The sequence below is a fragment of the Taudactylus pleione genome, unplaced genomic scaffold (genome assembly GCF_031769625.1).
Source record: "Taudactylus pleione unplaced genomic scaffold, aTauple2 ptg000064l, whole genome shotgun sequence".
In the NCBI taxonomy this organism is placed as follows: domain Eukaryota; kingdom Metazoa; phylum Chordata; class Amphibia; order Anura; family Myobatrachidae; genus Taudactylus; species Taudactylus pleione.
The window spans coordinates 9,670,499-9,684,643 of NW_028284466.1; the positions used below are offsets into that span (position 1 = coordinate 9,670,499).

Here is a 14,145-nt window from a genome sequence, read left to right on the forward strand (position 1 = left end):
AATGGACCATCTTATGAGCATGTTATGGGAGTGACTTGGCATGTCACTGAATTGGTTCACAATTCTGATGCTTAATCGCTCACTGGTTGGGAAATGCGAATATGGTAATATAGTAATGCCACAGGATGCATATCAATGCAAAAGACACTCACTGGTGGCATTACAGATCCGAGTGCTGCGTCCGAAGACACAGCATTTAATCACCATCGGACAGTCCATGCTTATTCATAATGGCTGCCGGAACTCCGTGGCCAGGAAATCTGAGTCTATAGATACAGACCCTAGCTTTTACATGCCTACAAAACAGGGGCGACATGCCGCATATTGTAAAACGCTCACAGTCGCTGCGCCTGACCTCAAACGACTGCAGCCTGTCAATCTTGCTGCTAATTAGGGGGCACTGCGATTGTCGTCACAGACATAGATCGGCACATGCTCAGTACAGATCCATCGGGTTTATGTACAACTCTTTATCAGCCCTATTTCAGGGAGCCCTCGTTATGACCCTGCTCCTATATGCACTTTTAGTAACTCTCCACGCCTTGAGTATGGTCACTTTCACTCACCATTATCTTCCTGAGCAGCTCTCCTGTTTGCCTGTCATCATTTCAGTTGCTATACGCTCAAACATCTCAAGGCCCTAACACAAGACATAGGGGGCGGGATGCAGCAATGTCAGAAATGCGGTCAAAATTGCATTTTCGGGAGTTTGATTGCATTTCTCATATGCACCAAGCCCAAGAATGTGATGTGGTGGGCAACATAATCTTTAGACTATGGGCTTCTATTTGCAAAGCCTTCCTGACAGGGATCCAATTGGATTATTGAACGCTTTCTCCATCTGCAATGTTTCAACATGAATGGATAATTGTATTTATCTTTTTAATAAGCAAGAAAGTCTGTCTGTCTGTTTAACCTTTATGCAGGGCCAGAGTTTTGGACCTAGCTCTACCAAATTTGGCATGGTGGTGTAGTTTGACCAGGATTAGGTTTTTGCCTAGGTTTGAACTTTGTCAGGGCCACACATTGTCACACAATTCCTAAAAATGGGGATACTCTTAAATTACACAGGTACTAGGGCCGGCTCAAATGGAAATTGTCAGTCTGCCAAAAACCTGTGAGAAAGTTACAAAATTATTATTATCATTATTATTATTATCGTTTATTTCTATGGCACCACAAGTGTTCTGCAGCGCCTTACAAGGTACATAACCAAAAAGTGACTTAAAGAAAAAAAATACAATACAATGAAGGACAAGGACATGGATAATATACATTGATACATAGATGGCCATAACACCCAATTAAGCAACAAAGCATAGGCACCAAGTGTTAGGTGTCCTAGTGGTGAGTAAGACGTAGATGAACATAAAGTAAGGAGAAGCAGAAGAGGGTAGAGGGCCCTGCTCGCAAGAGCTTACATTCTCAAGGGGAGGGGAATTATCCTTTTAACCTCAGTCTGAGCAAACTTGATGACTCATGCAAGTTCATATTAACCCTCCATCAGGCGCAGCTGGCCTTATAGGCGCCACAAGCTGTTCTCGTTCACCTCTCCACCACAAGGGAGCGCAGGGGTCTTCCCCTCCTAGTACCTTGCGTGGAGTGCAGTAGTGACCTTCCTGGCCTCTCAGGCACATTGCGCCCGAACTCGTCCGACTTTTGAAGGTACATATTTCTTTTTATTTTCTCACAATTTAGTGTATTTTGCTCATTTTATGAATGAAAATTACAAAGGTTGTGGGTATTTTGCGGAAATATGTAGGTTTGTCCAAGGTGGCCTCTTAGGTACACTGCGCCTCTTAAAATTTTGTATTTTTTGTTTAACTTGCTTTAAGGTTAATAAATGTGGTTTTGTGAATCAAATTTCCATATATTATTATCTCTTTGTACATCCTAATGAAGGTCACTGATGACTTTAAGAATGTTAGAATTGAGTTAATTAGGTACTTGATGATTTTATAACAGGCGCCTGTCAGGCGCATTGCACCCAAACCTGGGAGTCCCAGAGGTGCGCCTGACACAGGGTTAAATCCAGAGCCTTTATGTTTGCATGTAAGGGGGTTAATAGAACTTTCTGGGGCACATAACAAGATCTTAAAAGGGCCTCCCACCCAAGGTAAAAAAACCTCACACATATATTTCACCCACACAGAGCCCATTCATGTTATGCCGGAAAGACCCCATTCAGGTTATGCCACACTGTAGTACCCCTCATACACATTAAGCCACACAGTAGTAATGCCCCTTATACAGTACATTATGCAACACAGTAATGCCCCTTACACATTATACCACACGGTAATGCCCTTTACAGATTATGCCACAAAGTAATAGCACCGCATATAACTGAAATTCAGCAAGTATCTAACAGCATTTATAATACTATGTACAACTCTATGGGGTATACTCAGTAACACTATTTTGTGGGAAAATGACATATGACTGAAACGTAAGTAGGGGGGCCTGGGGTCCACTGCAGATATTTATGTTCCATCCATTTCGTTTACAAATGCAGCCCCATAGGTTTCGATGGAGACTGTTAAAGTGTGTGGCTTGGCCCCAGTAGCTTACACCATCTTTCGATTTGCATGCACAATAGCTATGCCAGGGCTGAGCCAGGAAGTAAAGTGTCGCTTCTTACTGATTAATGGGATGGGCTCTAATCAGGGCCCATCCCCGGGGTCTGTAGCTTAATACATTCTCCTGAAAAAAGATTCCTTATTGCAGTGATATCCAGCAATAAAGAATCTTAATGTTCGGGGTAGAGAGCACTTGATGAAAATTATTTCCTGTTATATTTTGTATGAGATTGTAAGTTTTGAGAGTATGGGGTTGGTGCAGAAAGACTGATACTGGAGTAACTGATTTTAAAAATAATAATGTCTTTTTACAACGATAAAAATGGATCTTTCATCACTAATCTTAGGCTATTAAAGTAATTATAATTATGTGGGTTTTTGCTAAAAGTTGATTCCCAAAGTGACTAATGAATGAATTAACCTAGGGATATTTAGTTATTGCATTATACTTATCCACTGGGTTTTCCATCTAAATTTAATTAGGAAATGTGCTCCAATTCTATCATAAATGAATTTCTACTGTCTTATATTGTAGAGGATGAGAATATTAAATCTATCTACTAGGGCAGGGGTTCCCAACGACGGTCCTCAAGGCACACTAACAGTCCAGGTTTTAAGGATAGTCATACTTGTGCACAGGTGACTTAATTAGTACCTAGTTATTTTGATTTAACCATCTGTGCTCAAGCCTGGATATCACTAAAACCAGGACTGTTAGTGTGCCTTGAGGACCGTGGTTGGGAATCACTGTACTAGGGGGTATATTTAATAAAGAGAGGGTTTTTAGAAGTGGAGATGTTGCCCATAGCAACCAATCAGATTCCATCTGTTTTCTTCTAGAATATACTAGGTAAATGATAAGTAGAATTTAATTGGTTGCAAAAGGTAACACCACCACTTCTAAAAACCTGCACTTTAGTAAATATACCCCTAGTACTGTTTCCCATTACACATACCGCCCAACATTTTGGACCCCCTAGTCGGGACCCCTGAAAAGGGGGTGTGGCCTCGTTCCGCTAGTCCACACTATGATGCATTTTTGTGCTCATGTCCACAAGTCACACCCCTGTCAGCTGCTGGGCTGCCCTCAGCCCTCACCCTGCACACATGCCATTGGCATTCACTCAGCTTCATGACAGAGCTGCGGCGGTGCCTGAGTGTCCCCAACCTCCCAACACTACGGCCCGCAAGGATCGGTATGAATGACCGCCGGACCTATACCCGGCGGTTCAAATCCAGACAGTGGATGCCCGATGGAGGAGATCCCGACAAGGTAAGTATTTTACCTGTTCCTACCCCCCCCCAACCCTCCCTTAGGGGTGCCTAAACCTAACCTCCCCCCCTAGTGCCTAACCCTAATCCCCCCTGTAAGTGCCTAAACCTAACCCCCCCTTTCCTGCAGCCTAAACCTAAGTCTCCCGTGGGGTTGCTTAACCCTAACCTCACCCGAGGGTGCCTAACCGTAACTCCTCCTTCCCCTAGCCTAACCCTAACCCTCCTGAGGGGTGCCTAACCCCTAAGTCCCCCCGGGAGCCCTGAAACCTAACCCTCCCCACCTCGCGGCTGTCCATGTTCGCCGCCCGACTTACCTTTGTTCGGTATGCCGGGCATCGAGCTCCTGGCGTAGGGATGATAGGCGTCGGTATTTCGACGCCTTTCATTAGTCCCCTGTCAGGATTAGGCAGTCGGGAAGCAGGCAGTCGGCATTGCGACCGTCGGCTTCTTGACTACATCCCGGCCCGCAGGTAGGACAGTGGGACAGTGCCCTAAAAATGGGACTGTCCCACTGGAATCGGGACAGTCGGGAGGTATGCATTACAGTGTGTATATGGGGCCTGGTTTATAGATGTATGCTATTGCTACGGAACAGCCACTCGGACTTGTACTGAGATGCCCACAACTGTGTACACATACGCAGTATCGGATGCAGATCATGCAAACATCAACTCCTTGAGTGAGTCAATGGTTACTGAGAATGGCCGCAGTAACTGAGATACCGGAATATTTTTCCTGAGCTCTTAGATCGCAGGCGCAGGATATGACATGCCCCCAATACAGTCGAGATACGCTTGCATTTTTAGCCGACAGTGTTACCTCCCTCGAATGCTCCCTGGCTGTCAAACACACTGTGAATAACAATACAGCATGTTTGTATTTTCTCTGACCGAGCTGAAACTGAAATGTTGAGACGTGGCATTGGTGAGTGCCCTCTTTCCAGACTGTGGGGCCTATTCATTAAGCGTAAAAATTCAATGGAGATAATTAGCTTTAGAACTCTCATGGAGTTCTAGCTAATTATAGGTGGAATTCATAATTCCACCTCTCCATAAGTATCTATTCCGAAAAGCTGTTATTTTTGCGATGACAGCTTTTCGGGAAATAGATACTTTTCCCTGCCTACACTACCTTATCGCATCTGGAAACAGTGCTGCGCATGCGCTGTTACATCTGTAAAACCAGCGCATGCGCAGCATTGCCTACAGATGCGCTAAGTTTGGGACACCCCCCCTCCCCCCTCCGCTCACCTTCCCCCCCGACTTACCTGTCCGCGCAGCAGCCTCCGGCTCCATCCTGCTGGTCTGTCATGTGGTTTCCCAGCAGACCACATGACAGATTAGAAAAAAATAATAATTTTTTTTTTCTTTTTCTAAACTTTCTTGTGCTCTGCCGGGGAGCACACATGACAGACCAGCCTCCGGAGCCTGAGGACGGAGCAGAGCGCCGGAGGGACTCGCCGGGGGACCTGCACACGCTGATACAGGTAAGTCGATTCTGCTATTCGCCACCTCACAGTGGCGAATAGTAACTGCATCAAATTCCGAAAATTGCCAATTTTCGGAATTTGATGAATACCACAATTTCCACATCCCCATACTAATGTACGGGGAGTGTAGAAATTAACGCAGGGGAACTTAGCAAGGAGATCTGTGATATCTCCTGTGTGAAGTCTGTTCATGAATACCAAAATAACGTTATTTAAGGAAAATGTCCTTAAAAACGTTATTTTAGTGTTGATGAATAGGCCCCTGTGTGTGTGTGTGTGTGTGTGTGTGTGGTCGCGCCCTGATACACGCACGCCTTTGTGTGGAATATGTCCATTACTCAGGCTGCAATGAAGTTGGTTGTTTGGGTTATGTGGGGACTCACAAAATTCCAAAAATATAGTGTAATGGTCCGTACACACGGTATGATCAGACTACGATCAGATATTGTTGTCTGATTGTCCTGCATGTGCTGGATGTTCGATATCAAACATCCAGCAACATGCACCAACACCCAAACAACTTAATGAATCGCGGGTTCTTATAGTAAACAGGCTAACCTGGTCAATATTGACCGGGTTGGCCTGCATGCACGGGCGATGGTCGATATGGATATTGACCATCCGTGCCCGCGCATTGACGGTCGTTTAGTCATTGGAGGGGGCTAAAAAAAAAGGACGATATAAATGATATCGTTATCGTTTATATTGTCCTTTTTATCTGACAGGGTGTATGCACCATAATACTGATGTGATTCAATTAAAGTCCCTAAGTGCTCATATACAGTACCCGCGAACCAGATTGCCAAGTAATTTGTACCTATCGTACTAACTTCTTGCTTCTCACAGGAAATAGTGGAACGAAGAGAGCTTGTTCTTTCTCATGGCCACTTGCTATACAGGTTAACACTGTGTTGAGGGTGGGATTTTTTTTTTCTATGACAAATGTACGGTATGTTACATAGCTCGCACAACGCAGAATATATAACTAGCACAAGCGATTTGAACTTTTTAATTTAATTGCATAAATGTTCTAATTTTTATTGCTAAAATATTAAACTATGGCCATAGATCAAATATTGCTCAGAATTGAATGTCACAGGATGTCTGGGCACATCACAGTCCTCTGCAGCCTGAGCCCACTGTGATACTCATTGGGACTCTTTGATGAAGAGCAGAGATGCCTGTAAATGACGTAGAATTCAATGGTTCAGAGGACAAGAAACATGTTCATGGTATCACATTATTAGTGGGATTTTTTACATTTAGAAACTGTTAATATTTTAAAATGAAAACATTTATTTCATCATTTTTTAAATTCAAACATTGAAAGTTCTCAGTTAAAATCTGCGAATATGTACCAGTACTGTATATATACTTGTATCTGTTAAAGGAGGTTTGTAATATATTTAAGCAAACAGGCTTGGTTTAGTGCTAATTTGACACACAGGCTTGGTTTCAAACCAATTCCACAAACCAGTTGGAGAAATAATATTTGGCTGGTTCAAGTGTTAAAAGTGGAGCACTCCATTGCACAGACTCCATGCTGCTGCTCCTTCAGGCAAGCTCCATTTCCTCTACCAAGATGACCGCCGACCTAAGTACTGTGCATGCGCGGCACCATCTTGTCACTGCGTAAGAGCCACTTAGCTCCAGTGATACCCGGTATTACTCGTTATCCAGACTCTGTTCCAGCATCCTGCACTGCTACCCGCATCCAGCATACACTCACCAGCTGGTGAGCTATATTACACCCCGCTCCGCACAAGCTCTGTCTCCATCCTGACCAGAGTGTGTATAACAGTGAGTACAGATGTACACTGTGCAACTTCAATAAACCATTTTACTGGTTAAGCAACTGGGTTGTTAAACTGTAGTTTTGAGGCATCCGCTGGTGTGTATAAGAACTCTGCTAAATCCACAAGGCTGTACACACATATTTCCAACATAAAGCACATAGTAAAACCAGACATTAATCAGATACTGTATGTGCAAATGGGGACTATTTATTCTGAATCATTATTCTGTTGATGCTGATCGCTGATACTAATGCAATGTAAAGTAGTCATTTAAATGAGAAAAGCTGATTGGTTGTTTTGGGCAACGTCTCCACTTTATCTCTTGGCAAAACTTGATACATCTCCCCGTCATTCTTTTCCAATTTCATTCTAGTGGAGACTGAGAACATGATAGGTCTGTGGCAGACTAATGGTGCATACACACGGTTAGATTTTTCTTCAGATCTGAACGATAACGATTTAAATAATCATTCAATCGTTCATATTTGAAGGAAAATTTTACATATCTGACATATCTGTCAGATGAACGATTTGAACGATGCGCGTTCCCTATGGTCAGATAACGATATCTGACATCTGAAGTGTTTGCAGTCAGACTTGGACGATTCCATTCATTTTAATGCAGTCAAAAATCGTTCAATCGTTCAAATCTTTGGTAAAATTGTTCAAATCGTTCATCTGACACTTCTGACAAATCTGACCGTGTGTATGCTTCATTAAGCTCAAATGTATAATTTGACACCACTGAGCTTTGTCTCTATAATGAATATGGTTGAGTGTTTGTTCAGGTGACATTGCACAGATATACAGGGCAAAGAGGAGTGTGCTACTGCGCAGACTCCAGTCTTCCTGTTCTCCAGGGAGGCTTCATGCCCTGTCCCAAGATGGCCACCAAGCTCACTACTGAGAATATGCAGGGGCCATCTTGTTTTTACTCTGTATTGTGTAGAGTGACATGGTGGGAGACAGAAGCCTTCTGCTCAGCTCCTATGAGACACCCGGCTAATTCCTGCATATCATACTGTTCCAGATCCCTGCATAGCTGCCTGTTTGCAGCATACACTCACCGGCTTGTGAGCTATATAGAACCCTGCTCTGCTTAAGCTCCACTACATTGCCAGTGTACATGTAACAGTGACTACGGCTGCTATCTATCAATAAGCCAACACCACTGGGCTGTTCATAGTTTGTCATCCGCTGGTGTGTGCATATATAACCCTGCAAAATTATCACATGCACACACATCATTTCCAACACTTTATATCTTCCATAAGGTGTAACTATATCAAATCACTTGTTTTTGTTGAAGATAAAAAACAGATGATGAAGAAAAAGCAAATATGTGATAAAATTGTGACGGAATTCTCATTATAAACTATTTAAGCACAATAGCATACTTCTTGGTGTTGAGTTTAGCAACAATAAAGCAAAAATTACCCCAGCACAGGAAATGTAAATTTACCTTTGAAGCAACATGACATAATTACTTACCTCTGTTGCATTTATAGGTTCACCTCATCAATCAGAATAAAGAGGGCTTCTGTGGTGGATCCATAGTCAATGAGAAATGGATAGTAACTGCGGCCCACTGCTTCCTCATACCTGTTCAATTCAGCATAGTTGCAGGTAAAGTTCCATTTCCTTCAACTTAATATATTTGCTTATTTTAATCACAGGGTTTTTCTCTTAGCATTTTAATCACAGTGTTTTAGAAATAAATGGTTTTATATGACAATCCCAATTTTTTTATAAATACAAGGTAAACAAACCATTCCATTTACGTTTTTCCAAACCGCTACCTATTAATTATAATACATTCAAGGTGTAACAACTGGGACAGCTCAGAGTATTATCCTGGAACCCACTGGCCTTGGATACCAGGAGGGTGCCTGATGCTTCACAGCATTTGACCTGTACGCACTAGGTGCATGGGCTCCGCCCAGAGTACAGTGCGTGATGCTGAGTAGTACTGAGCTCGTACAGAATGTAAGGGGTAATAATAAATATATTACAATACGGTGAGGCTTAACTCTAATAAGCTAGGGTATACAGGTTTGCAAAGAGCAACACATTGAAAGCAGTATTATTTTTCAGCCAAATCCAGTGTGTGGTAGTTTTCAGACCACACACACAAAAGTGAAAAATTAAACATAGGTGTATTGTATTGGTTCCTTCATTCAGTTGTGGTAGAACGAGATATCCTGTCAGGCCCAACTGCTTACGCTGTTGCTGTGGCATCCTGGGGTTAGTACATCCATACGATCTGGTGGACCACAGGTTGCCTATCACCTGACTATTCAGACAGACAGACAGACATCATTTTATTCAGATTTAAAGGAGCTACAGCCACAGTTCAAAAGTGGGTGCAGTCCTATGATAACATTGGTCAGTGTCTACTGGGATGTACTTATCTTCTGTAGAGAGGAAATGAAAGCCTCCAAACTCTACATGGACTGTATAATGCCTATTGTCAGAAATTACTGGGGGTTTTTTTAAAAAAAAAGCTATTTTTCATTCAACAGGTGAACACAATACTAACATTGAAGAGGGGACTGAGCAATATCTGAAGGTGGCAAAAGTGATCATCCACCCAACTTACAACTTTAGCAAGAGTTCATACGATAATGACATAGCACTTGTAGAGCTAGAAAAACCAATGATATTAAATGACTATGCAAGGCCTATCTGCATTGGCAGCAGAGAATTCACAGACAAATTGCTGAAGATTAAATCTTATAGCTGGGTGACTGGTTGGGGCCGCATCATTTACCAAGGAATATCAAGTATAAAGCTGCAGAAGCTATCGGTTCCATACATTGACCGAGCCGTCTGCAAAAAGTCGCACAGATTTTCCGTCTCTACGAACATGTTCTGTGCCGGATACTCTGACCAGGGAAAGGATTCGTGTCAGGGAGACAGCGGCGGTCCTCATGCCTCCGAATTTAGAAATACTTGGTTCCTGACTGGAATTACAAGCTGGGGAGACAAATGTGCACAGAAAAATAAATATGGAGTATACACGAGAATCTCTAGATACACTGACTGGATATTGAGAACTACAAAGTCTATTTAATCCATTTTGGGATTACACATATAACTGCTACACTTTTCCTGGCGTCAGAGCAAGGTATTATGTCTAAACGAAAGTCCCGATTTATCCTGAAATCTTTTATTTTAAGCAATAAAAAATGTTAAAAACAATCTTGTCACTTGGATTACTAGAGAGTCTCTTGTTTTTACTTATTTCATTATTATTAATAATAACAAAAGCAGTTGATGCAAGCGACACTTGGGGTTCTCTTCTTTGCTTCACAGTGCCTGTAGGGTGACTCCCACATGGAGGGGTCCCAAGTCCCAGCCAGACCGTGGTCCAGTGCGGAGCCAGTGAAGGGGAGCGGTAACAGCCTCCTGCATTTATTAGAGTTATATTTTTGTATCATTTTGGCAGCTGTTATAGGCTTGTGCTTTATTGCCACCATATCTAACCAATTAGGTAAACTGTACCTTTTACCACCAAATATACCTGTGTTGTTTTTCACTATTTAGTTGCGCTTACAGTACTCTGCTCTGTACAATAGATATAAACATCACACTTAGGTGTTTCAAGTTTATCATGTTGTCTAGACAAATAATAAATGCTCACAGCCCACCTAATGTTATACAGGGATGTAGTCAGGGCCGAAACTAGGATTTTTGTCACCAGGGGCAAGACAGTAATTTGGCGCCCCCCATGTAATTCCCCCTGCAGTAGTGCCCATATTGTAATGCCCATATGTTAATACCCCCATAGTAATGCCCCTGTAGTGCCCACCATACAGTAATGCCCCTGTAGTGCCCATGCTCCCATATTAATGCCCCTGTAGTGCCCATGCTTTCATAGTAATGCCCCTGTAGTGCCCATGCTCTCATAGTAATGCCCCTGTATTGCCCATGCCCCCATAGTAATATCCCTGTAGTGCCCTTACAGTAATGCCCCTGTAGTGCTCATGCCCCCACAGTAATGCCCCTGTGGTAATGCCCCTGTAGTGCCCATGCCCCAATAGTAATGCCCCTGTAGTGCTCATGCCCCATTAGTAATGCCCCTTATTGCCTATGCCCCCATAGTAATGCCCCTGTGGTAATGCCCCTGCCCCCATAATAATGCCCCTGTAGTGCAGCTTATTAAAAAAAAAAATACTTACCTTGAACCCCGCTCCTGCATCCAGCATCGCGTCCGGTCCGCCGGCTGCTCCTTGGAACTATGGGGGAGATGTCATGACGTCTCCCCCATAGTGCCCGTGGGGAGAGCCGGAAGCTGGAGTTCGGGAGAGAACTCCAGGCTCCGGCTACACCGCGTCGCTGCAGATAAGGAGCCGGGCGCCCGCTGGTAATAAATATTACCAGCGGACGTCCGGCTTGGAGCCTCTCTGCAGTGCCGGGCTGGAGGTCACTGGCACCAGGTACAGCGGCTCACCCGGTGCACGTGCACCTCCAGCCCCCCCTAGTTGCGGCCCTGATGTAGTCAGGACACCGGCGGGCGTTATCTCACCCGCCGATATCCCGCCAGCCGTATCCCGTCATGGGACTAAAGATAGACGTCAAAATCCTGACACCTATCATTAGCCCCACTACAAAATCCCGACACCTGGCTTAACAAACTAAGGTAAGCTGGGTGTCTTAACGTGTAGCCGCGGGGGGGGAGGGTTAACTTTAGGGACCCCCGGGAGGACTTAAGGCTAGGCACCCCCTCCGGGAGGCTTAGGGTAGGGAAAGGGGGGGTTAGGCACCACTAGGGGGAGTTAGGCACCCCCCCGGGAGGGTAAGGTTTAGGGTGCGAGGAGGGGGGTTAGGTTTAGGCACTAACTGGGGGAGGTTAGGGTTAGGCACTAGGGGCAGAGGTTAGAGTTAGGCACCACTAAAGGAGTTTTGGGGGGGGGGTTAGAGGTCTTAAATGCTGGTGTCGGGATTCCGACCCGTCGGGCTGCCGCTGTCGGTATTTGATCCGCCGGCATTACATACCGATTCCATTATATATATATATCCCAGAACAGGCTCCCCGGGTCAAAGTTCTGCCCAGCGTACACGAACAGGAGGTCCGACCAGGACCCTAACCCCGCTAAAACCTGGTCAGGATTCAACTGGACCACCTTGCATTAGTATCATCCCAATCACTTCAGGGGTGTCCGAATGCATAACTGGGCAGACAAACAAACAGACTAATGAATTTTAGATATACAGTATTTATATATATATATATGTATGTATATATAGCAGGTAAAATAAGTATTGAACACATCAACATTTTTCTCAGTAAATATACTTGTAATAGAGCTATTGTAATGAAAGTTTCGCTAAATGTCAGCAACAACCCATGCAATCCACACATGCAAAGAAATCAAACCATAAATGTCCTTAAATTTAGTTATGTGTAATAATGTGAAATGACACTTGGAAAAAGTATTGAACACGCTTTCTGAAATGTATTTAATACTTCGTACAAAAGCCTTTGTTGGTAATGACAGCTTCAAAACGCCTCCTGTATGGAGAAACTAGTCACATGCATTGCTCAGTTGTGATTTTGGCCCATTCTTCCAGTGGCAAACGCAGGATTTCTAGAGGGGGGTTTCCAAATGCTTGATTTTAGAGCGAGTGTGTCCATGAAGAGGGCAGAATTAGTACTTATCCAGCTTTAACATGTTACATACAAATTATATTGTGTTGCATAATGCCAGCATATACAGGACCAGCGATCACAGTATGCCATTAGATTCGGCAGTAGGTCCATCCTGTCTGAGCAGAATGTTTTTCTTCAGATGTAGGGCATCATTCCAGAGCATTGGAGCAAGTCCGGGAGTCTGGAGGAGCAGCAGAAGAACTTAGCACTGCCCTGGACATATATATGTACATATTGGTCTCCTTATGTACTGGATAGTGTATTATTATATAGTATTAATAATTAACCCTATTGATGGTCTACAGCAGTGTACCCCTAACAGTGCATGTTTTCCACATGTCCTAGTTGGTGCACAGGTATATTTATTACTATCTGACGCATTTTAAAATATCCACAGGTGGTGCTAATCATTTCATTTGTGATACTGAGAAGAACATGCAGCGCTAGTAACATTCTATTATATTACTATTTCTATTGTGGTCATGGTGTGCGCTGGGGAGGGGGGTTTCCAGGCAGACGGAAACCCCCCCTGCGTTTGCCTATGCATTCAAATCTTGAAGGTTCCGTGGGCCTCTTCTATGAACTCTGATCTTTAGTTCTTTCCATAGATGTTCAATTGGATTCAAGTCAGGTGATTGGCTGGGCTATTCTAGCAGCTTTATTGCTTTCTCTGAAACCAATTGAGAGTGTCTTTGGCTGTGTGCTTGAGATCATTGTCTTGCTGAGATGTCCACCCTCATTTCATCTTCAGCATCCTGGTAGATGGCAGCAGATTTTTATCAGGAATGTCTCGCTACATTTTTCCATTCATCCTTCCTTCAGTTATATGAAGTATGCCAGTACCGTATTCTGAAAAACAGCCCCACACCATGATGTTCCCACCTCCAAACTTCACTGTTGGTATGGTGATTTTGGGGTGATATGCAGTGCCGTTTCTCCTCCAAACATGCTTTGTATTATAGCATCCAAAGAGTTCAATTTTGGTCTCATCTGACCAGACTATGGCCCTCATTCAGACCCACTCGCAAGCGGGCGCACGTACGTTAGGCGTACGTACAAAAATATTTAAATTCAATGGCTCGCTCGTATTTTCGTTCGCATCTAAAATTCCTCCCTAAACTCTGACGACCCCTCCTCTAACTAACGAGCGTACGAAATAGCGAGCGTACATCCCCGAAATGGCTTGAAAGGAACGCACGCACACGTATAAACAGGAAGTGGCCTTGTCAGATGTCGATTACCTGCTCCTTTATTCTGCCTACCTCCATCAATCGTATCATGCCAATCAATGTATCAATTAGCTTAATTGTTTGTTTTTTTTCAACACAATGCAAGAAACTTTACTCTTGTCCG

General features: G+C 43.7%; 1 protein-coding gene across 1 annotated transcript in view; it reads left to right on the top strand.

Moving 5' to 3' along the window:
- Nucleotides 1-10,212, top strand: part of F9 (coagulation factor IX) — a 51,944-nt gene extending 41,732 nt beyond the window's left edge. The window contains exons 7-8 of the mRNA XM_088465813.1: nt 8,648-8,765; nt 9,662-10,212. Coding sequence (XP_088321939.1) covers nt 8,648-8,765; nt 9,662-10,212 — 669 coding nt within the window. The remainder of the gene's footprint in view (nt 1-8,647; nt 8,766-9,661) is intronic.
- Nucleotides 10,213-14,145: the final 3,933 nt, after the last annotated feature.